The following is a 23,074-nucleotide window of genomic DNA, read 5'->3' as shown; positions in this document are numbered from 1 at the left end:
CCCTGGAGCAGGGCGGGGCTCGGTGTACGCACATAAAAGGCTCGGGCGGGCGGGGACGCAGCCGGTACCGGTTCTGCGTTAGAGATGGAGGAGACGCTGGCGCTGCTCGTTCGGAGCCCCACGCAGCGGCACCCGGACCTGCACCTCCGCGCCGACCCCGCATGGACCGTGCGCCGTCTCAAGTCCGAGCTGAGGCGCCTCATTCCCGATGCTCCGGTGAGTGCAGGACCCCGTTCTCCACATTTCCCCTCCCCGAGAGCCCTTTCCCGTAGCTGTTGGGGCGGAGGGCGCGACACATCCCGGCGGGACAGCGGCGGGAGCTGCCGTGGGGCTCCCGGGGCCGTCACTGATTCGCCGTGCCGAGCCCCGCTGACACCTGCTCCCCGGGGTGTCCCGCACCCGATTGCATCAGCTGCGCGGTGCTGGCGTGGGACGGGCTCCGGCCCCGCCGGGGTTATTTTAGGACTTGGTTTGTTTTCTGTTTGGAGCGCTGTTAAATATTAACGGCGCGTTCCGGGACTGCGCGTCGGGCGGGGGCAGCGGGTCCCGCGGGTGCGGGCGGACAGCGCCGGAACAGCCGGGCCCGGGGCTCCCGCCGCGTGGTGCCGCGGGCGGGGCGGGCCCGGCTGTGCGCGGCGGGGTGACGGCTTCGCAGAGCAGTTCGAGGGGAACGTGCAGAATTTGACTTCCCTTCGAGTCAGGCGTCTTGAGCGCTGCACCCGCTGACCGCGCTTCAGCAAGGGGGCTTGCTTGTGCTTTTTTTACCTTGCTTTCCCCCGGGGCAAGGAGATTGTCCAAAAGCAGGGTCAGTGTGCTTTTGCTGCCTGCTGTACTGCAGTAGCAAGATTCTGGGTGACCTGGTGTTTATCTGGTGGGGTGTAGCAGTGGTTTGATCTCCAGTCCTGATCAGATTAGATGGTGCTCCAGACCTCTGCTTGTAACAAACACAAATGTTTTTGTCTGGACTGTGGCAGAGACAGTTCTGTGCCAAAGGGGTACTTTATATCCTCCTTCTGATTTAGACCTTGTTGTTGGTGATCATGCACTTCAGTATTCAACTGTTCTGATCTTGTTAGCTGAAGATATGCACTGCACCTTGATGTGTGGAGTGCTTCCAGCTGTGTGCCTCTGTCCATCTCGTTGCAAGTTGTGTCAGTTAATGCTTTCATGTGCTTGGCAGACTGAGCCATCCTATTCTTTCTTTTCTTTCTTCAAAGCCTGAAGAGGACCAAAAGCTGATTTATTCAGGGAAGCTGTTGCTTGATCATCATTACCTGAGAGAGTTGCTGCCAAAGGTATGTATAAAAAATATTTTATGCTGTCCTGAAATATATAAAGAAAAGTGATTTATTTTAACATATCTTCATTTACATTTTAGGATGGGGAGTTGCATGCTCTTCATGTGGTATACAACTTCAGGAGTCCTGCGAATACGCAAGAAACCAGTGCAGAGGTACTTGCACTAAGTTCACATACTACTCTGAATCTTGGGGTTGTGACTACAAATGGGGAGTATTAAATGGATTTTTTTTTTTAGAGTTCATTGATACTGCAGATTTTTCCTGCTAGTGCAATGGCAGTACTACTTTGTGATAACTTGTTTAGAAATCAGAGAATGTGTTTGGTTTAAACTCAGTGAAAAATTGACTCTACAGTTCATCAGTAAAGATCCTCATGTCATCTGTTAAGAAATACTGAAACTATAATCTAGCTGTAACCTACTGGTTAGGAGAAATGCTTTCTGTTTTATTCAGTTTTACTAAATAGAATGTGACCTGTGTCTCAGGCTCTTTTGGAAGAGGCTGTGCTTGTGGGCAGGAGATGCAGTAGTTGAGTGCTCTCATTAATGACTCAGCCAGTAGAGAGGAAGCCGAAGTCTTAGTGCTTGAACTTTGTGCTTATTGGTCTTACGTGCAGATGGTGAAAACCAATTTTTGGATGTGGATGTGCTAATGTGTCTAGAGGTGTTTATAGCGCATTATAGGCAGTCTGAGCTTATCCTAACCATGTCTGGTGGCTGCTAGCTGTGAGCCAGCATTGGTCTGGATGTTATATGGATGTATTGCTACAAAATTGCTCTTAAATTATATGGGCAGCAGGTTTTGTATGCAGGTACAAACTCATCATAGCTAAAAAGTCAAATTGTCTAGAGTGCAGTTCCCTCTGTTTCCTTCTAGTTACATTGTAATAACCAGATGGGACCTGTCTGTGTGCATTAAAATTAGTACAGGTGTAAATCTGGTAAAAGTGAAGAGTAACATCAATTCAGTTTTATATGCTGGTCATTTTAAACAAGGTTTAAAATACTGATGGAGGCACTTGTGGTGTGGTGTGGTGCGTCAGGAGTGCGGGAACTGTAGCAGTTATAAAATCATTCTGTGTGGTGTGACCTTTCTGCATGCGGCTGGGGTAGGACCCTGAATAAACCTCGCGAACTGTTGCTGTCTCTAGGTTAAAGCTGATCCACCAAAGTTATTGTCAGCAGCTAGTCAAGAACCATCTGTATCTTCCTCAAATGGTGAGAGACTGAGGTGCTCTTCTGGTGGTCAGTCTTCGGCAGAAGCCAGTAATGGGTAAATATTATGTACATCACTAAGATTTTTTGTAAATGTTACCTTTGTGTTGAATGCCAGCTCCTTATGCCACACTTACTGTCTTAAGTCCATAGAACATGGGCCAATTATGATGTTATATATAAAAGCTGTAGTGGATGTGGCAGGAGCTAAATGAAAATGCACTGCTCTGTTAGTTGGAAATCGCCTTTATTCATGTGGATAAAGAGAGGTCTTTAATACACTAAAAAATAATATTGCCTTTGGATGCACAAAATAGCAGAAACTGTTTACATTGTCCTGTAATAAATGACTCTTGCAGTTTATCCAGTATTTGCTAATGAATGTGTTCAAATTTTGACCAAGGCTGGAAACAACTCGGCATCCCTTCCAAAGCGTGGCTCCTGGCCTCTCTGCGTATACAACCTACAGCATGCTTCAGATGTCCTGGTATCAGCAGATCTATGCAAGACAATACTACATGCAATAGTAAGTTTTATGTCCATAGCTACCAGTAGTAAGTAAAAACTGTAATACAAGGAAACAGAACTTCTGTCAGTTCTTCCTTTTGGTGGTGGTTGGAAGACTCTTTTTCTTTGTAACTTATACTAAATGGTGTGGGAATGTGCCTCTGTCATGTGGTGCTTGACATATTGCTTAGGCCAGTGGTTTTGAATCTTGCAAACTGCAGATCTGATTCTCTTGATTTGGGAGAGCAGGAGTCCATAGAGTAAATGTAAATCCTGCTGATGGGCTGTAGCTTCTCACCATTTTTTGACTGTTTAAAGCAGCACACAGAGCACTGGCTGGAAATCAGTGGCAAAGGTACGGCTGAGACTTGCAGCAACCTTGTAGACTGTCTTTAGATTGCTCTAAGCATTGTTTTTGGAAAGTACTGAAGTTTTTGTTCATAAAGTGGAAGGTGCCTGGCTTGACTTGCTGAAGTCACAACTGTTGTCATGGGTAGAACTAAAACTTGTTTTTAACCCTTCTGTAGTCTCTAAACTTGATACTCTACTTGGATGTGATCTGACTCTATACAATTTTCTGTGCCTGTGTTAGGTGTGAAAGGGTTTGACTGAGCCTTACTCTGTACTTTGCATTCTCTGGTTTCAGCTTGGCTTCTGCTGCTGCATCTGCTGACCCATCCCATGCACGGCGTTCTCAGGAGATACCAGTGACACCTCCAGCTCCTCTCCCAGACCCATTTCCTGCACAAAACCAGCCTGGAAACCAGAATGCTGCTGCCCAGGTTAACGTGGTGGCCAACCAGAACATGCAGATGAATGCCCAAGGGGGTCCCCTCATGGAGGAAGAAGAGGGGGGTGGCAATCGAGATTGGTTGGACTGGCTCTACTCAGCAACACTGTTCTACGTTTTTGTCAACATTATCTATTTCTACTCCAGTGTCAGCAGGTTCCTCCTGGTTATGGGTGGCACTGTTCTGATGTATCTGTAAGTGTATATATTATTTATTGTTGTATTTGGAAATATTTCAGTGAAGCACTGAGCTCTGTACTGTGGTCAGCTTTCTGGCAGTTGAGCTTCATACGACTCTTGTACCTGGAAAGGGTGAATCACTCCTCTATCCAGCTATAACTCAGGATTTAGCAAAAATACAAGTATAGCCAATGTCTGAAGTCTGGGAAGAGTGTCTTAAAGCTGCAAGTCACATACCCACATGGGTTCTTCCATGTTGCTTCTTTGGGGAACAGACCAAGCTAAACTGAATGCGGCACCCTGACTTACCTTCAGCCTTTCTGTGGGGGGAAAACTTGGGATAAATCTTAAAAGCACAATAAAAATAATGGGCCCTCAGCTGACATGATTAGGATGTCTTGTTGAGAAGGGTAATCTGTCTTCTCAAATTCTTTAATCATCAGTGAAACGCATGATGTGGGCCTCTGAATTCCTGTTGGTAGATCTAACAGTTGAAACTGGAGCAGCTCATATGATCAGCTCTTGCAACCTCTGTGCAGACTTGGAGAGTGAAAGTTAATTGCTTTTTTATGAGTCCTTAAATTTCACTGTTGAGAATTCTGAAGTGTAACTTTGAACAGCTTATTTGTGGGTTACAAGGTGCAGGTGCTATAGAGATACAGGCTTTCTCAAAGTCTGTGTTGCCTGTAATATTTTGGTAAGATAATGGTGTATTTTGCATGTTATTTGTGCCCCTTTTGTAGGGTGAGTATAGGGACATTCTCTAGGGCTGTACATAGATAGTAACCCAGCAGGTTCTTGGTACCCCTGCCAGCATGCTAGATACACATCTGGACATAGTGCTACTTATTTTGGATGTGAGCAGATGCTCAGTCTCCCCCTTTTACCTCGTGTTTTGGTGTTAACAGGAGACTTTGAAAGTACATACTGGGTCAGAGCAGAAAGAGACCTTAATATGCTGAGCTTGCTGTCTAGCTCTGAGCAGTCAGATGCTGCTCGGACTGTGGCTGTGTAACAGGAAGGGGTAACATTTAAGCTGTATTAATAAAAATCTGCCTTCCCCAGGCACCATGTTGGATGGCTTCCGTTTAGACGAAGACCAGGTCAGCCCTTGCCAGGCAATGTTCCTCCTCGAGCTGCTGAAAACCAGGACCAGAACAATAACTTACAGGTATTGTCTTACAATTTTTTTTTTTAAACCACAAGCATGAAACCCTGTTGAGGTTTTAATTTCAGTTTACTAATTACATGTAATAGCAAAAAACTTTCTCTAAACTTTTGTCAGAAACTATCTTCTATGGGGGGATAATTGCCAGCTGGAGTTCTCATTTGGTGTAGCTAATTCCTGTGTTCTACAAAATATTTCAGGCTGAGTCTTATTTTGGTTGCTCCAGTCCTTTAGGATGTTGTAAGGCAGAGTGGTGTGTCACAGGCTGACAGGTTCTGTAACTGGAGATGGGGTTTACCCTAGTACCTCAGTGGTAGGATTTGAGTGTATAAGCAATCAGTCTGGCATTTCAAGTTGATGTTAGTGAAAGGTAACTGTGAATACATAGTTCACCTGATTTGGTGCATCATGTCTGTCATAAGCAGTGTTCTTGAGCACACAGCATGAGGTAACCACTAATAGAGTGCAGCTTGGGTTTTTTGACTTTTGTTGCCTGGGGATACTTGCAGAGTTTTCATATTGGCAGTGACATTTGGGTAACAAAACATGCTGTTTGACACATGATTCTTCTAATGCATTTCTAGAATTATCTTATCAAATATCCTTTATTTTGGCAGGGGGAAAATGTGGGCAGAGCAGATGAATCTCTGGCATCTCCTGATGAGGGACAAGTTTTACAAGAACTGCATCAAGCAAACCCTTCATTTATGAGCACAGCATGGATTTTTTTCAAGACTTTCTTTGCATCCCTCCTTCCAGAAGGGCCTGGAGTGACCCGCAACTGACTTGTCACCAGCCTATTCATCTGAAACCAATGGGCTTTAGTCTACCTGACTGAACTGAGTGCCAACTGAGGAGTGAAAGTGGATGGTACTTTAACTTTCACTGACCAAGCAGACAAAGCTGCAAGAAGCCTTAAGTCATTACAGTCTAGAGACAAAGATGCTTGTCCTCATTCCAAAGAACTTTGTTCTGTAGAGTTTATTAGGTACCTATGTAGAGGCTTGGCATTGTAAACTTGTGCACTAAATGCACAGGCTCTAAGCAGGTGTGTGAAAATGTTAGAGAAGCAAATTGCTTCTGTGCAATGTGATTCCTCTTGGAATGTTTCAAATGCTATTTAAATTACACTGAGTGTAGGGTCTAAAATGCTAAATATGCATTAGCAGATTTTTAGAGATCTATTGTTAAATTGCTTCAACAATAGTTTAAATTTTCTGTGTAAATATTTTCCTGTGAAGGATGTGTGGTGCAATTTCCTTGTTGGATGAAGTGGGGGGACTGTAAGGCATTGACCTTCTGATAAGCAACTACTTCAGAGGGGTTGCAGACTGCAATTCAGACAGTTCAAACACAAAGTTTAACTTTGTCCTGCCAATCATGGGAGAAGAATGTGTTCAGCTCTGTCTAGCAAGAATTTATGCAAAGTGTAAACCTCACTGCTTTTGGATGCCAAGGCACAGCAGTCTAATGCCTATGTTCAACTTTGCATTCTCACTTTAGAGCAACTCCTTGTAGTCGTTGTGTTCCCTTTAATTTGTCATATGGTTAAGGGCTTTGATTCCAATAAAATTTGCAGGCATTTATATCCACTTGTATACACTGTACAGAAATTAGAAGACTCTGTGAAGCACAGGATGTGCTTTCACCTTGTTTTTGAGAAATCATGATAAATTAGTTGGGATGTGAGGGAAAAGATGTTCACAGAGCCATAAACTCAGCTCAGTGTATTCTTCAGCAACCTTCAGTGTTTAAAGCACCTTGGGTAGTTTGTAATTTGTTTGCTCACTGGAAGCTGCTGGTAGAGGTTGTGGACATCCCAAAGCAGGTAATTCTGCAGTTATTTGGAAAGTTTGGGGTTGACCCCTTGAGCCCACTGTGTGAATCCTGGGGGTGCTGCAATGCATCATCTTGGCTCAGGGATTTAACCTGCCTTGAAATGTGTGGTCAGGGAACAACAGCTACTGCTGAAACTTGAAATCCTTTTCCATTCTGCTACTTGGAGCTGGCAAAAACTGTCTGGGGGTGTCTTGTCAGGACTAACATGCATTAATTGGTACAAGTACTTGGAACAGCCAAACTGGTAATGGTTGATCTTGCCACTTCAGATCAGACTGTAATTAGACATGTTTTGGTGTAACCTGTGGTCAAGTTTAATCTTAGTAATTTTTTTACTTGCTTTGAACAACAGTTTCCAAGCCTCTCACCAAGTAGTTTTTTCTGCCACATCTTCAGTTTGCTGGAGACTTGGGCAAGGGTAAGTAGGACAGTGGTAAAATCTAGCAATAAAGCCTTTACACTCTTAGAGTGAAGTAATTTGAGAGGTGAGTTTTGTTGCTTTGGGTATATTCTGCATAAGCCTTTGAGGCTGTTCTTGGAGGCAGTGTCCCCTTTTTTCTTGCCTTACTAATGGTAAGACTGCCTGTGTTTGGCAGTGCATTTTGTGGATAATTTTTTCCTTCAGGGTGTATCTGATCACTTGAGCGTCTCAGCAAAGTGCCTGAAACAACTGGGATGTGCCTGGGCCCAGTCTCTGGAGCAGAGGGTACTCCTTGGCAGCCAGAAATAAATTGTTTTGGTATGATAAAGGCAACAAACACAGAGTGCTGGATTACTTGTGAAATGCCTAATGTGAGAAGTTACCAGAGACAGCAAAACATCTGTTGTCTCAAGGCTTTTCTACTCCCACAAGCAGGCAGATTGGCTTAAAATTAGCTGGGAGACTAATTAAGCATAGCTAATGCTAGTAGAGTGATGTAGTGGGGCTCCTGAGCCTTAGAGAATGTTTTCTTAATGGCTCAGTGAAATTCATACCTCTCTGGGGTGGAGGGAAGCTGTGACTACAGCAGACAGCATGGGGCAAGTAATGTGACAGTAAATACTGTGTAATTCTGCAGTGATGGCTGCTGGTGCTGCACCAGGGAGCAGAGAGCAGCGCTGGGCTGGGGCTCAGAGCCAGCCTGGGGTTTGGTGGGGCTGGGAGTGTGTTGTGGCCATGACTCCTGTCACTAATCCCTGACCAGGGAAGGTCTCAGCTTCACCTGGGAGCAGGTAGGGATGACTGAGGTGTGGGAGGAACTGGGGCAGCTCAGCCTAGAGGAAGGGCAGTGTAAATACTGAGAGGACATAAATAGTGATGAGAAGGAAGGGGGTGTAGCCTGTGGGTGAGACAGTGAGCATGAGCCTTAAATAAACTGGGGGAATTCAGGGTAGGTATTAAGAAAAATGAGTCTTGAAACTTAAGAGCAAAGCTGGTGAAAGAGCGTAGGAATCCCAGAGAGGTTTTCTGGGAATAACATGACCCTGTGCTGGGACAGAAGTTGCAGAGAACAGAAAGGGCCTCAAGGCTATAGGTTTAGGAAGCTGTGTTTGTCTTGGCTCACACTGAGCTGTGGGATTCTGCTGCCAGCTTAAATCCTCCTATGCTGCACACAAACGTGCGAGTGCTGCGCAGCAGCTGCCAGTGTGCCTGCCCAGCCATGGCTGTGCTGCACAGGCTGCTCCGAGGGCCAGTGCGTGGTGCGGGTGGCGATGGCCCACGGGGTGGCAAAGTGAGCAGCAGAATAAAACCAGCTTCTCTGCTGCTTTTTCTCCTCATGTCCTCTGGCTACTTCCCCCAGTTGAGAGCAGATCTGTCCTTGCTGGAAAACAAGTCAAGGGAGAAATGTACTGGCTATGTTATCTCAAGTATTTTTCTCCTCACTGCATAAACTTCTAATAGGTTGTTTACTTTGAGCTGAAGTCCTATTTGTCACCAAGGGTGCTATCATGTCCTCAACTGATGGAACATAAATAACATGAGAATGTGGTTGCTGCTGTGCAGATGTGTGGGGGAGCTGACTTCCCCTTTGCTCTGAAGAGCTGTTTCAGTTGTACACATGCTAGTTGTCCCTGTTCTCAGCAGCCAGGGACTTCACAAGGGCTGTGCACTTGCCCAGGAAAGCCTTAAGAGCTCCCTTCAGTCTTTGCCCTGTGAGCCACTTCTAGCTGTGAAGCTGGTGGGGTCTGCAGAGCTGTGCATCCAAAGGGTCTCTCCTCTGAGACATGTCAGGCCAGCTGGAGGCCATCCCTGGGCTGTTCCCCCATTGTGTTACCAAACATGCCAACTGTACCCTCATTGCTTCATCCCAGCCCTTTTGCTTCATAAGAACAGCTCTTGAGATGTCTGCTAGTATTTAATGTTGTCTGAATGTCAAATAGAATGATACGATGGAGGTAAAAACAGGCCTGGTGTACAGCTGGGGTTACAAACCTGCAGTGAGGGGCTTGAGCTCAGTTTGTGCTCAGCTGCTTGCCAAGGAAGGTTGGGCAAATGCTGGGTGGTGCTGCTCCTGGGCCCATATCTTGTGTCTGCTCAGTGGTCTGTGTTGCAGAAGAACCACCCAGATTTCTTATATTAGCACTGAAAGTTGTTTGCTGCTTTTTCAGTCTGGGTTTGGTGGTGCAGGCAGTGCTACAGAAACAGCTGGTTACCCTTCTAGGCTTCAACCCAGCTGCCCATGGCAGCCTCTGCTGTGAAAAGCCTGGGCTAACTGAGGGGTGCCTGTGTGTGCCAGCTTGTTTGTGTGGTTGGTTGGTTGGTTTGTTCTTTGAGGTTGTTATAGGTGATACTGGTAGGGAAGAGAAGAAATCAGGTTGGTTTCAGGATAATTTTGTAAAAAACTATGTGAAACTTCATTGTTCAAAAAAAAAATCATGGGTGGCTTACCTCCTGAGTGATAGCCTGTTAAAATAACACAATTCACCAACAGGAATTTGTGGATTTATTTGCTGCCTAACATCCAAGTCTGTCATGGTCACAATTTTTAACTCTGAGAAATAATTAATCTTCAAAGCTGAGTCTCTTTTCAGCTGCTTCTGGGGTTTGACTGCACAGCCCTGGACAGTGCAGGGCATTGGGGTCACAGTCTCCAAGGGCTGGTGCTGGGTGTGTGGGATTGACCAGGGCATTGTGCTGCCGACCCCTGGGTTGGTGTGGGGTGGAGCAGCTGTTTTGGGGCTTGCTCTCCGGCCATCCCAGGGCTGACCTGTGTAAGTGCAGCGGGTGGTGCTGGAGCCCATCCTGCTGACGGAGCAAAGTGGAGCCAGGCTACCTGGAAGGTTTATCTCGGGAAGCAGCTGCAGGGTAACATGGAATGTTTGGGTCAATGCAGCATGAAGATTAATGGCACTGTGATGTACCTCTGCTCTGGATAGTGCAGGGGGAAAAAACAACCCCAGTTACGGGACAGTCCGGCACAGCAAGGTGGTGAGCACATGTGTGTGTGCTTGGCCTTCAGATGAAGGCTTACACAGCAAATACTTATCAGAACATCTTCTAGCATCCCTTTTGTAAGCTTGGGCATTTAACCTTTCTTTGGGTTTTAAAGCCTGCCCTACTGCCTGCTAGCCAAATTTAACCTTTCTTTGAGTTTTTAAATCTGACCTGGCTCCTGCTAGCCTGACCTTGCACTGAGGAGAGGGTGGGCGGCTGTGTCCCTGCTGCCTTGGCCTCTGCCTGGTTATTCCAGGGCAGGGATGCTTGTAGCACCTCCACATTCCACATGCTTTTGCTATTGCAGGCAGAAAGTCTCCGGCCTTCCTGTTCTCACTGGAGGTCAATGCCCGGCAGTCCCCTGTCCTCCCTTCTCTCAGGTCATTTGCCAGCAGCAACCTCTGAAGTGGTGATGGGTCAGGGAGCCTGCAAATGCACTAGATCTACCAGGACCAGCACATTGGCTGTGGGTTCTGGGTCCTTCTGTCACTGACACCAGTGACACAGTGCAATGTCTACTCCAGACCTGTTCCAGTAAAACTTAAACTGCGCACAACACTCCTGAATTTGTGTCCTGTAATCAGAGGGAGTGTGTCCTTCCCCTGCTGAAAGCTGTGCTGAGGATGCAGGCAGATGTGCTCATGAGACACTCAGCAGGACTGTGCCCCTGTTGATTTAAGCACCTTGCTGCCTCCAATGTGTTTGTGGTGCCTGGGGTACCCTGTCCTGCCCTGGTTCTTGGCCACTGTGCCAGCACCATTCGAACTGTGAGCTGCTGCGAAGGGCTGTATATGTGAGAGCCATGGGCTGAAGGATAGAAACCAGAGCTGTTACCAGGTTAAAGCCACTTGAATTTAAATCCTGTACTAACATGTCTGTGCCCTTTGCAGCTTCCCTGTAAAGAGGCCTCTGAGCCAGGGCGGTGAGGATGCCAGGGCAGCTGAGAATGATGGCGCTGGGCTGCTGTGTGGGAGCTATACTGGTCCAATATCTGCTACCTTTATACACGCTGCCAACATTTAATTGTTCATTTATAATATGGTATTGGCTCACAGCAGGCATGCCGTTTGCCTGGAGAAGTCTGGAGGAAGCCCGCAGACGCTTGGTTACCCTCGGCAGGTCAGTGACCGCAAGTGCCTCCCACGGGGTATCTGAGGCCATTCACTTTCTCAACTCAGGAAGAAAACAGGGCGGCAGGGTGGGGGCTGTGGGACAGCGGGGCTCCCCGGAGGAAATGTGGTCACCCGGCACAGGGGGGACGAGGCATCTGCCAGGGAGAGGAGGAAGGCTGGCACCTTGTCTCGCTCAGGAGTTCGAGCACGCTCCTGCAGCATTGCCACAGTCTCACCTTCTGTGTCAGTCTTTGGCAAAATAGTTCACAGGAGCTGCTGTGAGCCCTGTTGCTGAAATAACCTCATTTTGTTTTGTCCTGGAGCTTGTTTTGAGATGGGCCCCAGCACCACAACAAGGGTGCAGGGACACAGTGTTGTGCAGGGCAGGTGTGCACAAGGGGTGGATGTGAACTTGGGTTTCTAATGTTTCCCAAATAGCATCTGAGAGGCTGGGTGCATGAAAAGCTCTAGCTTAGCAAGTTCTTTTGGGTCTAGAAGATGGCAAGCTAAAGGTGGTTCACAAATCCAGCCAAGAGGCAGAGAGCATCACAGTTCTGTGGTCATGGAGCTTTTTAGGGATGTGGGAGATGTGGGTTCACCCAGTGGCAGCAAGAGAGATTCCTTTCCAGGAGCATGCCTCAGTTTCCCCACAGTGTGCCTAAAATCAGTGAAAGGGGGAGCAGTTAATAACGTAGGTATCTTTCAAGTAGGGCTTTGCTGGGAAATCGCTGCAGAAATGCAAAAATATGGAATATTTCTGTGTGAACAGAAAATAATGAACTGGCTGGAGGCAGAGTGTGGGGCTGCTCCCTTGACTTCATCCCCTCTCCATTTCCATCTCCATCCCCCTCCAGCTTTCTCCACCCGCCTCGATGCGTGCGTGTCCTGAGTCAAAAGCAGTCTTGGCAGGAGCGCCAAGTTCTGCAGGCAGAGTGCCTGGGAGGAAGGCAGCGTGCGACTTGAAGAGTGTTAGGGAAACTATAGGAAGATTAGGAAGTGTGTGATGAGTTTTGATAAGTGGAGGAAGCAGGTCATGTCCTGCTTTGAATGAGGTCTGCTTGGAGGTATGAAAGCAGCCTTTGCCACGCTCGAGAGGCAGTCGGGCTTGTCGACGCTCTCTGCTCTGTCTGAGGATGCTCTGGGCTGGCAGGATGAGGCCGGGGACCTTCAGGATCTTGTTAATGCTCATCCAGGTGTCAGCAGCCTGTGAGTTTGGGCCTTTCCCTTACAGTGTCACGGGGATCGTCTGCAGGATGACCAAGCCCGCGGCATTGCTGTGTAAGTGCCTGCTGTATGGGGCTGTGTTTCCCCTCTCTTCATCAGAAGAAGTTATAGATAGATCAGCCAAGTGAGGGGGTTTCTTGCTTCCCTGGAGCTTGTGGAAACCATTTATTTAGTAAGATGTACTATTATCTGCCTGGGAGCATGGGTTAAACCGTGGACACCTGAACTGAATACACACAACTTCTCAAAGAAGCCAGAAACCAGCCCCCGACGCCTCAGCGCAGTTTTGGTGATGTTTCTTGTTGGGGGTTCGTGTGATGAAACAGCCAGAGCAAATGAGTGTTTGGTTTCTCACCTTGCTGTAATTTCATCTCTTGGGGTTGGTGTGCAGAAAGGGGAGACATGCGGTTTCTTTGCTGCTGTGGGTTTATTTGCAAGGGTTTGGGGGCTCTGTGAGTGGGGAAGAATAACTATTGCATCTGCAAAGGGTGGGAACAGCTCTGTCCCATACCCTTTGATAGTGGTACAGGCAGGCAAGGGTGCTGAACCAAACTAAGAGAGGGTATTTCTAGAAGGAAAAAGTCCTGTACAACTGTGTGCCTGAGGCTGGCATGGGCTGGATGATATTAGGAAAATGAGTACAGAAACTTGAGTCTCAGGAGTTTTCCTATGGAGACCCAACAGCTGACTGCAAGACAAGCAGCAACAGAATAAATAAAGCACTGGGGAAAATCAACAGCTTGTGCAGTGTAAGGACAAGCACAGCCTCAACCTTTCCAAAATCTGCCCCTAAGGTGCAGGTGAGGTGTGTGAAAGCTCAGCTTGACTCCCTGGGAACCATCCTGCTGGTGACTGCTGAGCCACACATGCTGCTGTCCCCAGCTGCCCTCAGCTGCTTGAAGTTAGGGATTGTTTTTTTTTTTTTTCCTTTTTTAATTTACTCTGAAGCTACTTCTAGTGCTTCCTTAATCTAATGGAAATGACTCGGATAAAACTCTTCCATAGTGCATTAATCCAGGGTGCAGACCTGACTTTGTAGGTGGGAGAGATTGCAGTTCGGTATCTTTGTCCTTTTCTCCCACTGACAGTGAACCAGGAAACAGCGCAGGTCATTCGGACGGCGTTCAGAAACGCCAAATTCCCAAATATCACCGGGGAAAGGTCCATGCGGCTCCTTGGCAAGGTGGTTTACGAGCTGACTGAGTAAGTATCTCTGTGTGTCTCTGCCAGGGAAGGTGTGGGCTGACGGAGGGGAGCAGACACTGGCCTTGAAGGGACTTTGATCCAGCAGTTCCTGGTCAAACCAAAGGTCTGGGCCAGGGCAGACATGTTTTCTGATCTCTGCCTTGCTGACAATTCGCACATTAAGGTTTAGGCTGCTGATGTATTATTTAAGAGCTCTTCCAGCTGGGTGGGCAGACAGCGAGGCAGCGTGTAGAGTGCATCTCTGACAACGGGGATGGGGAGCTCTGTCCCTGCCGGCTGGAGCTCCTGGAGCCTGTCACCAACAGATGGTGCCCATGGCACGTCGAGTGGCAGAGGGGACACAACCGGGGCTGCTGGAGCCACCCTTGTCAGCGGGATGTCACTTGACCACACTTTGTCACAATCAAGGCAGGGTTTCGCTGTGTTGCCAACTTGTACTTGGGGACAACAAATTCAACAATGCAAACGTGGGATGGATTTCCTGCTGCGGCTGACGCAGCATGCTGCAATAAAACGAGGCTGTTTCTGCAGCGCACCGCTCTGTTTCCTGCTTGAAGCATCCTCTCCTGTCTTGTATCCAGACATTGCAGGGGAGGAGCAGTGCACCAAGCCTGAGCAAAAGCACCATTGTCCTGGAGTGTGGCCCCTGGGATTTCCAAAAGCTCCTGAATTGAGTGTTGGCACAAGCCCCTTAGACACCCCATGTTCTCAGGAGCAAACCTGTCTCACCTGGTCACAAAAAACAGACCCGGGGCTGGGGACCAACTGTGTTTTTGCTGTTTCTAGCATCCAGGTCAATGACTTGTCCATAGAGCAGAGTGAGGTGGAACTCAAGGAGAACGATGCCATTCACATCGCCATTAAAAACGTGACGGCCTTCTTCAAAGGGACCCTGACCTACGGCTATGCTGGGGCCTGGTTGTAAGTACCTGGGGACTGGCTGCTGCTGAGCACCATGGCCCCAGCTCCTGCTGCTGCCCATGGGCAGGACTGGCCCCTGGTGCGAGTAGATGTGAAGGGGCTGTGCTCCTCTGGCTCTCTTGCAATGGCAGCGTCACTCATTGAGCAAGGCAAGATTCAATATGCCCCATTGCTGCTCTTCTCATCTTGCTTTCTGCCCTTATTGTCACCCCTTGCATAAGGAGACAAGATGGCCAAAGTGTACAAGTTGTCTTCTTCGCTCCCCTTTGTTGCTCTATGAGCTTTGAGTGGGGGGAAAAAAGGGGTTTAGTGGTCCCATTTTCTGAAGAGCTGCTAAGTTGCTGGTTTGCAGTGCCCTAAAGCCAGAGTATTTGAGGTGAGCTGCTGCGTGCAGGGGTTTTGCACATTGCAGTGCAAGGACCAATGTGAGAGGTGTTGTAAAACCCACCCTGCGGTGATATTCAGTCCAGAAACTTCTCCCAGCATGGATTGCTAAATGTCCTCTCTTTTGCCATTACAGTTTGCAGCTTTTTCATTCTGTCGATTTTGAAATCGCGTCTTCCATTGACCTCCAGATAAACATTAAACTGAGTAAGTACCAGCCGGGGATCACTAGCTGCGGGGGTCTGTGTGTGCATGCTTCCTGCAGAGCAGCAGGATGGATATGGTGGGGGGCAGCGAGCCCAAAGCTCACCTCTGGGAGGGTCTGACAGCATCCAGTGGCTGGAAGGGGATCTCTGCCGCCCTGTGCGCACAGGATAGGAGACAATGTGGCATCTGAAACCTTCACGGTTTTAACACACCAAGCAGAGGAAGCTGGTACAAATAATTTCAGCAAAGTAATACTGATTTGCACCAGTGGCAAATGAAGAATGGTCTGTCCCTCTGGACTGAGTTTAGGACTTGCTTTTCACTTCCTGCTGTTCAGGATGACTTGAAAAAAACATGGTGATGGTTCAAAAGAGCGAGTCAAATGGGGGCTTTGGTGAAGGGAGGTCTGAATGTCACGATAGTCCACTTTTCCAGCTGTCTCCAGGTCAGGCCCAAGGTGCGTTCTCGGAAATGAAGCCTCTTCCTTGAGAAAGTCAATAGACTTAGACTAGAAAGAGGCAGAGGCAAACTACGCTTTTCCACCTCCCATAAGGGATGAGAGGGATATGGATTATCATATGTGCTTCAAAATACATTTTCCTGCCTCAAAATGCTTTTTCCTGGTAAGCTCCTAGGGGAAGAGCAACATGCAGCTCTCAGTGATGGTATTTTGCAATTTCTAAGCTTTTTGCAATACAACTTAATTCCCTCCACACTCTAGTTTGCGGGTTGCACACATTGCCCAAGTTCTCTTGGGTCATGTCAGGGGACGACCAAGTCCCTGACAAAAGCAGCTAGTGAAGCGGGCAGGTATCTGAATGAAGCATGAAGAAAGGTGTCTGGTAAGCTAGCTTGGCTGGAGCTGCAAGCAGAAACCCTCCATCCAGACACAAGGTAATCCCATCTGCCCTGACTTTGCAGGGTCCTGAGTATCTAGGATTCATCCCCTGGGAGGTGTGGGCAGCTCTGGCTGCCCCTCTGCAGTAATGCCCTGCTCCAGGTCTGCAGTGTCTGCAAGTGCACTCGTCCTCCTCATCTTGGTAGCAAATTAGCTGGTTTTTTTCTTTATTCTTTCATCCCATGCAGTGTGCCAGAAGGACCAAGTGGCTGCTGATGCCTCAGACTGCTACCTGACTTTCCACAAACTGACACTTCACCTCCAAGGAGACAAGGAGTGAGTCTGGCCCCCTTCAAAATTGGGCTTTGCTTGCCCGGCTGCTGGTCCCTGAGCACTTCAGCCTGAGCATTGCCCACCGTGGGGATCGGTGCGTGGTTCCTGATCATTTTCCCTGTCTTGTGCAGGCCGGGCTGGCTGAAGCAGCTCTTCACAGACTTCATCTCCTTCACTTTGAAGTTTGTTCTCAAGAACGAGGTAAGATCAGCCACTGCCTGTGGACAGAGGATAGCTTGGTTTGTCTGCTCACATATGCCCACAAAATGACAGCAGTGTAATTTTAGTTCTTGTGAAAAATAAGACAATTAAATAGAATCCACAAAAATCAGCTTGGACAAGGCAAGAGGTTGGGCTGACAGTGGGATCTCTGGTGCCAGACTCGGAGCAACAGCTCCCAAGAGCTCACCAGGAGGCCCAGCTCTGCTCCACAATCTTACCCTCCACCTTCATTATTTTCTGTCTTTTCCTCTTGTAGGTGTGCAATGAAATAAATTTTCTTGCCCAGGTGCTGGCAAATTTTGTACACGATTTAGCAGGTAAGTATCCTGGGTGTTTTTCTGCTTTCTTTTTTAATGCGCAACTTTTAACATTTGAGCCCCTGCAGGGCAGTAGCCGTATCTATCAAAAACATCCTTCAGAAATGTGTATGGGATCCCAAGCCCTCAGGCAACAGTAAAATAAACCTTAGCAATGTTATGTTTTGAATTTTCTCCATCAGGTTGATTTTTAAGGGTGATTGCACTGGTTGAAAGACACTTTTCAGTTCATAAGCTAGTTCTTCTTCATTATGTAATGACCAGAGCTGCAGGATAGCTACAACAGCAGCATTGGAGTGTTGGGGCTGAGACACTACAGCATCTCCAATGGTTCCCAGTCCCAAACCTCAGGGAATGTAAAACTGAGAGTAATTCCCCCATTTCCCAGTGGAGAAACTGAGTCAGAGAGCAGTAGCAGGACCAGCACAAGCACCCAAAGGAGCAGGACCCGCCAGTCTCATCCCCGTGTCCTCTTATAACCCTCAGTCACCTTCTGCAGCAAGTCCTAAAATCAACTGTTGTGAGCTCTGCTTCAGGTCATATTTCTGGTGTGAGGTTTTTGTGTTTTCTTCCTGCAGCAAATTTTGTCCAGGATGAGACTATCAGACTTGACATCTCCCTTGCATCAGTGCCTTTAATAAAAGCAAATTACCTAGAATCTCATCACAAGGTAAAGTAACACGGGCAGCCAAAGGTACATGTGCAGCGTGGTCTGATGCCAGCCTTTCGTTTAGCCAAGCAGCTTGTTCTCTGCTCCAAGCCCAGCCAGGCTTTTGCCTTGCAATGAAAACACAGGTATTGGCATTTTTGTCTCCCTGCTGCTTGTTGTCCCCAACACACTTGTTTTCCTTTAAAGGGCCTTGTCATGTACAAGAACTACTCCGATGTCTTCAGTGACTCTGTTTTCTCCCCGTCGCTGCTGACTGAGTCCCGAATGATCTACTTCTGGCTGTCCGAACACATCCTCAACTCTCTGGCCTTGGCAGCTTTCTTAGATAAGCGCCTGGTGTTGACCATCAGAGGGGAGAAGTTGCAGGTGACTTTTTAAGGGTGGTTCCCTCCTTACCTCATACATCATATTTTGGGGAGAGAGTTAAAAAAAAATAATATAAATACTGTTTTTTGGTGAGAGTTAGTTTCTGTAGAAGATAAAGTCTATAGTCAGTCACAACATGTCATCCCAGTCAGAAATTGGTACCTTCTTAGCAAGTATGTGCTACCAGGTAGCATCATCCCTTAGAGCGATAACACCTGGCTAAGAGAAAACTTGTCTTCTGAGTTGTAAAGGGACATGGCTTTCTGTGGGATTATTGAGGAAGAAAGGGGGTGAACTTGGGAGGAACTCAGCCATGCCTCTGAGCTGGCCACAAGCCACACATCAGAAAGCTGGATGGGCCACCAAGGTTAACCACAATCTCCTCTTCCATTTTTCTGCAACCTGTTTCTGAAGGAGCTGTTTGAAATGGAAGACACAGAAACACAGAGGAAGGCGGTGCAGATGGTAACTGTATTTTGTGTCAAACGAGGAACTTTTCAAACTGATTCTCTTGCATTGTAACATCTCATGTCCTTCCCTCAATGAGAGTCTTGGGTGGGCCTGAAGGGGGAATCCAGGGACTGCTGGAGAAACCATTGTACTTCCCTGAAACCCAGATGAGTTATTGGGTTTGCGTGAATGGGAGTAGGAACTGGGGACCACAAAAGGGATGCGACTGTGTAGCAAGTTGGCTTGAAATTGGGATGTGTCATGGAAAAAGCTTGACTCTTCTGTTCTTCCTTACTTGACCAGATTTTTCAAGGCACCTCCTATAATGACTCTGTGGCCAAGGTGTGGAGTCTTGTCCATCCGCAAATCTCTCTTCAGCCTGAAGGGACAATCGTGAAGTCTTTGGTAGCAGTGGAACTCAGCATCTTTCCCCCGGGAGAAGAGCCCCTGGCGGTTCTCTACATGGAAACGGTCAGTTCTTGCTTCTCCTGAGGGTGAGGACCGTGAGCCATGCTCTGTCCTCAATCCGGACCACTCCTGGTGCTCAGGGACCATAATGGCAGGGAGCCCCTTGGGATGGGGGTGGTGGCTAAACCATGGGAGGCAGAGAAGGCCTTTTAACACTCCCACCTCTTTCCTCAGTGTTTGGGGCTGGGAATGATAATGGTGACTGTATTGGCTCAACACCTCTACTAGACCAGCCCATCACTGGTGTGCAAGCAGCAGAAAGCTCTGATGAGCTCCTGATAATCTGTATTTGACACAGTGAAACTCCTTTAGATATGAAGTATTTTAGAAGAGAATGAAGGCACCACTGGAATGTATTTATTTTGAAATCTCCTTGTTCTGAAATTCTAGCTTTGACCCCCATTTAGAGGTTGGTTGTCTCTGAAATGAAGATACAGCTCTGAAGAATGCAAAGTTCAAAATATAACCTTTTCCTCTATGTAGGAAAGTTCCTGCTTATACTGTGCTTTACCTCAAACTGCTTTATACTGAATCTAAGGAGGAAGAAGAAAAGAAATGCCAACAGCCTTGCTGTCATGGGTAACATCACAAGAAAGCAGTATGTTTGTCCAGCCTTGTAATTATGGGCTGGTACTAACACTAAATACTGCATGAGAGCAAATTCCTGCCTGAGGTATAGACCAGACTCTTTAAATTAAAGGGTTAAACTATAATTGAGAATAATTCCCTCCCACCCTCTGCAAGTATTCCACATTAGCAGGGTCTTCTGAGGAAAAATGCATGTCTGATTTTGTGCTCCAAGTGGTATGTTGAAACAAATTTCTGGGAGGACTGCAGAAGCACCGAACTAGAAGTGGTCCCTAAAAATGTGGCTCTTAGGAGCTCCTGGCCTGCCAGGCCCCTGGCTGTAACCTGCAATGGGAACACGAAATGTCCCTTTCAACAAATGTTTGCATACAAGCAAATGAGTCTAAATGGGCAGAATCTGGAGATAGTTTTCTTTTAAAATTTGGTTATAAATGAAAACACTATGGTAAGACTACTTGTGGTAGCCCTGGCCACCCTGGGGCTGGCCTCTCCACATCTGATGATCTTTCATGTTGAGACAGGTGGTCTCAACCCTACAGAACCATTTCCTTCTGTATGCAGGATTTGGTTCACAAAATGGCAAAAGCATCAGTCCTGTGGCTGAGCCAGTCTAGAACCCCACAGGCTGAGGCTGTGGGCAGCAGGTCAGAGTTGGATGTGTGCAAATGGAGAAGTAAAATGCTGACGTTGTCTAGTAGTCTGGAGGTAAAGCCAGAAAGATGTTGAACTCTGGGTCACAGAAAGTAAACCAGAATTTCCAAATGCAACTCCCTGCCAGAGGCAAGAGGACCCACATCTCACCTCTGCTGTTCCTCTCTGTGCAGGAAATCACAGTCACCATCCAAGCTGCCTATGCGGAAAAGAAACTCATTTTGCACCCTTTGGACTCCAGGTTGGTACTGTGCTCTCTTATGGGTTTTGTTGCCTCTTTTAACCCATGTCTGAGAGCAGCACTAAAAGAGGATCTCTGCAGCTCTTACTGACCTTTCATCCCCCGCTTTTTTCTTCCCTTTAGGATCGAGTTTAAAGTCTTTGAATGTGCAGCTGATCCAAGTGGAGTAAGTCCTAAGAAAGTACACTCTAGGCCATTTGTGGCTAAATGATGTCTTTAAAACCTTTTTGTATGATTTTTCTGGCTTTCAGAATGACACGTCCATAAGAAACTTCCTGCAGACAGTCATTTCGGTTGTTGGGATCCCAGAAGTCATTTCAAGTGAGTTTTCCCTTTGGGGAAGTGCCAACATACTCCACAAGGCATCTAACATCAGATCTCCTAATCCAAAGCAGTAAAAAAGCCTGCTCAATAACCCTGACAGCTGTTGGGGGGGAACCACATTACTGATGTGAATTTCTGCTGACTTCGTTCAGGGAATGGGGAACCCTTTGTCAATGGCTGGGACAGAGGAAAAGTGAGTTGTCCATCAGGCCAAAGGTCATGGGGTGTTGGGGGACAATTAGCTTTTGGCCACAGGCAGACAAGGTGGCAGTACATGGTGAGCAGCGAGCCAGGGTGGCCACAGCTGTAACTAGATGGGTTTACTGGTTCCATAGGGATTGAACCAGCTTTGACTTCACTGATGAACAGCAAAGGGCTTCATCTATTTGATATCAAAAATCCTGAGATCATCACAAGAAAGGTAAGCAAAGTTCAAACATACCTGACTCTCAAAGCCCTTCTTGGGAGTGTGGCATAAACTAATACTTTGGTTTTTTTTTTTCTTCTCCATTTTTAGGGATATGCAATTGTACAACTTGACTTTAGCTTCCCAAATCATTTGCTTCTTGATTTTCTTCAGAAAAGATTATAGAACTTGCATACAAACAGAAAGATTGTTTATGAAACAATTCAAAGATGAGCTGATTTAAATCAGCTTTGGTTTAATTTTATTTTCCTGAGAAATGCTCCAGTTTCCGTGTAATTGTGCTTCCGCAGAGCCTTTCCTCTACAAAGATCTCAAAGTCTACATCTCTATGCATGCTACTTTTTCAGGATCTTTAAAGGACTTGTGTGTTTAGGAGTAAGGGCTGGACACTTGAGGTGCATGGGTTAGCATTCCTGGGAAGTAGCAGAAATGGGCTTTGCTTACCTTTCAGCATCTCTTGTTACATTTTGGAAATGTAGCACTTTTTGTGCTGATCCTGGGTTTTTGTTTCTACCATGAGCCAAGAAGATCCTGATTTTGACAGACTTCAACGCAAATGACATTACCAAACTCAAAGTAAGCTCAGAACCAGTTAAGCTAAAAGACCTGCGTATGGCTGCAGAAAGTAAATGGGATGTGAATTTACAGTGCAGTAAAATGATGGTGAGATCTCATGCCCTGGGTCCTCCACGCATTCTCCAGACCCTGTGTAGAGCTCTAGGGAAGTTGTTATGCCCAGGTTGTTTAGACAGTGAGAGCAAACTTGAGAAAAACAATCAAAATAATAAGGAAGCCAAAGAGATTATAAGAGAAAGTGTGTCTAGTCAGACAGCAGGTTCCTGTTCCTTCCTACTAAGATACAAAACTTATCTGAAGTGGTTCAGTTATTTTCCTGTACCAATTCATGCTTCCCTTTTTTAAATTTGTCTTTTCGCTTGCATGAGATCTTGGGCAACACATCCCATACTGTAATGGTGATACCGTTAACAAAGGCAGAGGATGATGTTCTCATCCCATACAAAGCAATTTTAAAGTTGGGGCTTCCACAGAGAGCCCTGTGAGGCTGGTAGCAGGATGGACCCACCTCCTTGGGCTCCCCGGGCACGGTGGCAGCTCCCTCCCCATTGCCACAGATGTTCCCCTCACTACCCGAGGCCACCGAGCTCCCTCAGACCTTCCTGGCTCCACACAACTGCTCGGTTTAACATCTTTTCAGTGGCCATCAGGCCAAGGCTGGTGGAGAAGGTCAGGGTGCAGTGAGTGGGCCGACTAGGGGCTGCTCCATGGCTGGTCCTCAACCTGCTGGGCTCATGACACAGCAGGAGCCAAGTGGCGTGAAAGGTGTGACACCATTGTGTGGCCTTGAATAACCCCTAGTGTAGTGGGTGACTTTATACTTTCCCACCTTGTTCCCGTTGCTGCCTCTGACAGCCTGTCCCTGTTCCCTCCTGCTCTAAAAGCCACCAATGCTGAGGTGACGTTTTCTCTCCCTGTGTGGCAATGTCTGCTGAAGACCATGGGACCTCCTTCTGCCGAGCCCAGGGCCCTTTGGTCCTCTTGAATGTCATCCCACTAGAGTGATGAGCATTAATAAAAAAAGAAATAGCATAACAAAAGCCTTTTTGGTTTGTTTGTTTTTTTGTTTTCCTGCCTTGGAGGTGCCCTTCCCTGCTGCGGGCAAGCTGTCTGCTGGGGACATTTAGTGGTAAGG

General features: G+C 47.3%; 2 protein-coding genes across 2 annotated transcripts; both read left to right on the top strand.

Annotated features, from left to right (window-relative positions):
• Nucleotides 1-56: 56 nt before the first annotated feature.
• HERPUD1 (homocysteine inducible ER protein with ubiquitin like domain 1) lies at nt 57-7,472 on the top strand. The gene is made up of 8 exons (XM_065848165.2): nt 57-216; nt 1,218-1,295; nt 1,379-1,453; nt 2,452-2,573; nt 2,919-3,041; nt 3,669-4,007; nt 5,058-5,163; nt 5,778-7,472. The coding sequence occupies exons 1-8, from the start codon at nt 85-87 to the stop codon at nt 5,943-5,945; spliced, it is 1,143 nt and encodes a 380-aa protein (XP_065704237.1). The 5' UTR covers nt 57-84; the 3' UTR covers nt 5,946-7,472.
• A 5,153-nt stretch (nt 7,473-12,625) lies between these two features.
• Nucleotides 12,626-22,979, top strand: CETP (cholesteryl ester transfer protein). Its single transcript, XM_065848244.2, has 16 exons — nt 12,626-12,804; nt 13,839-13,953; nt 14,743-14,877; nt 15,398-15,468; nt 16,555-16,642; nt 16,771-16,840; nt 17,118-17,178; nt 17,757-17,848; nt 18,035-18,214; nt 18,629-18,679; nt 18,968-19,135; nt 20,545-20,612; nt 20,736-20,778; nt 20,864-20,933; nt 21,272-21,357; nt 21,454-22,979. The coding sequence occupies exons 1-16, from the start codon at nt 12,660-12,662 to the stop codon at nt 21,526-21,528; spliced, it is 1,518 nt and encodes a 505-aa protein (XP_065704316.1). The 5' UTR covers nt 12,626-12,659; the 3' UTR covers nt 21,529-22,979.
• Nucleotides 22,980-23,074: the final 95 nt, after the last annotated feature.

Source organism: Patagioenas fasciata, chromosome 13 (assembly GCF_037038585.1).
Source record: "Patagioenas fasciata isolate bPatFas1 chromosome 13, bPatFas1.hap1, whole genome shotgun sequence".
NCBI lineage: Eukaryota > Metazoa > Chordata > Aves > Columbiformes > Columbidae > Patagioenas > Patagioenas fasciata.
Note: the sequence above shows the minus strand (reverse complement) of the source record. Positions and strands in the feature narration are given on the sequence as shown.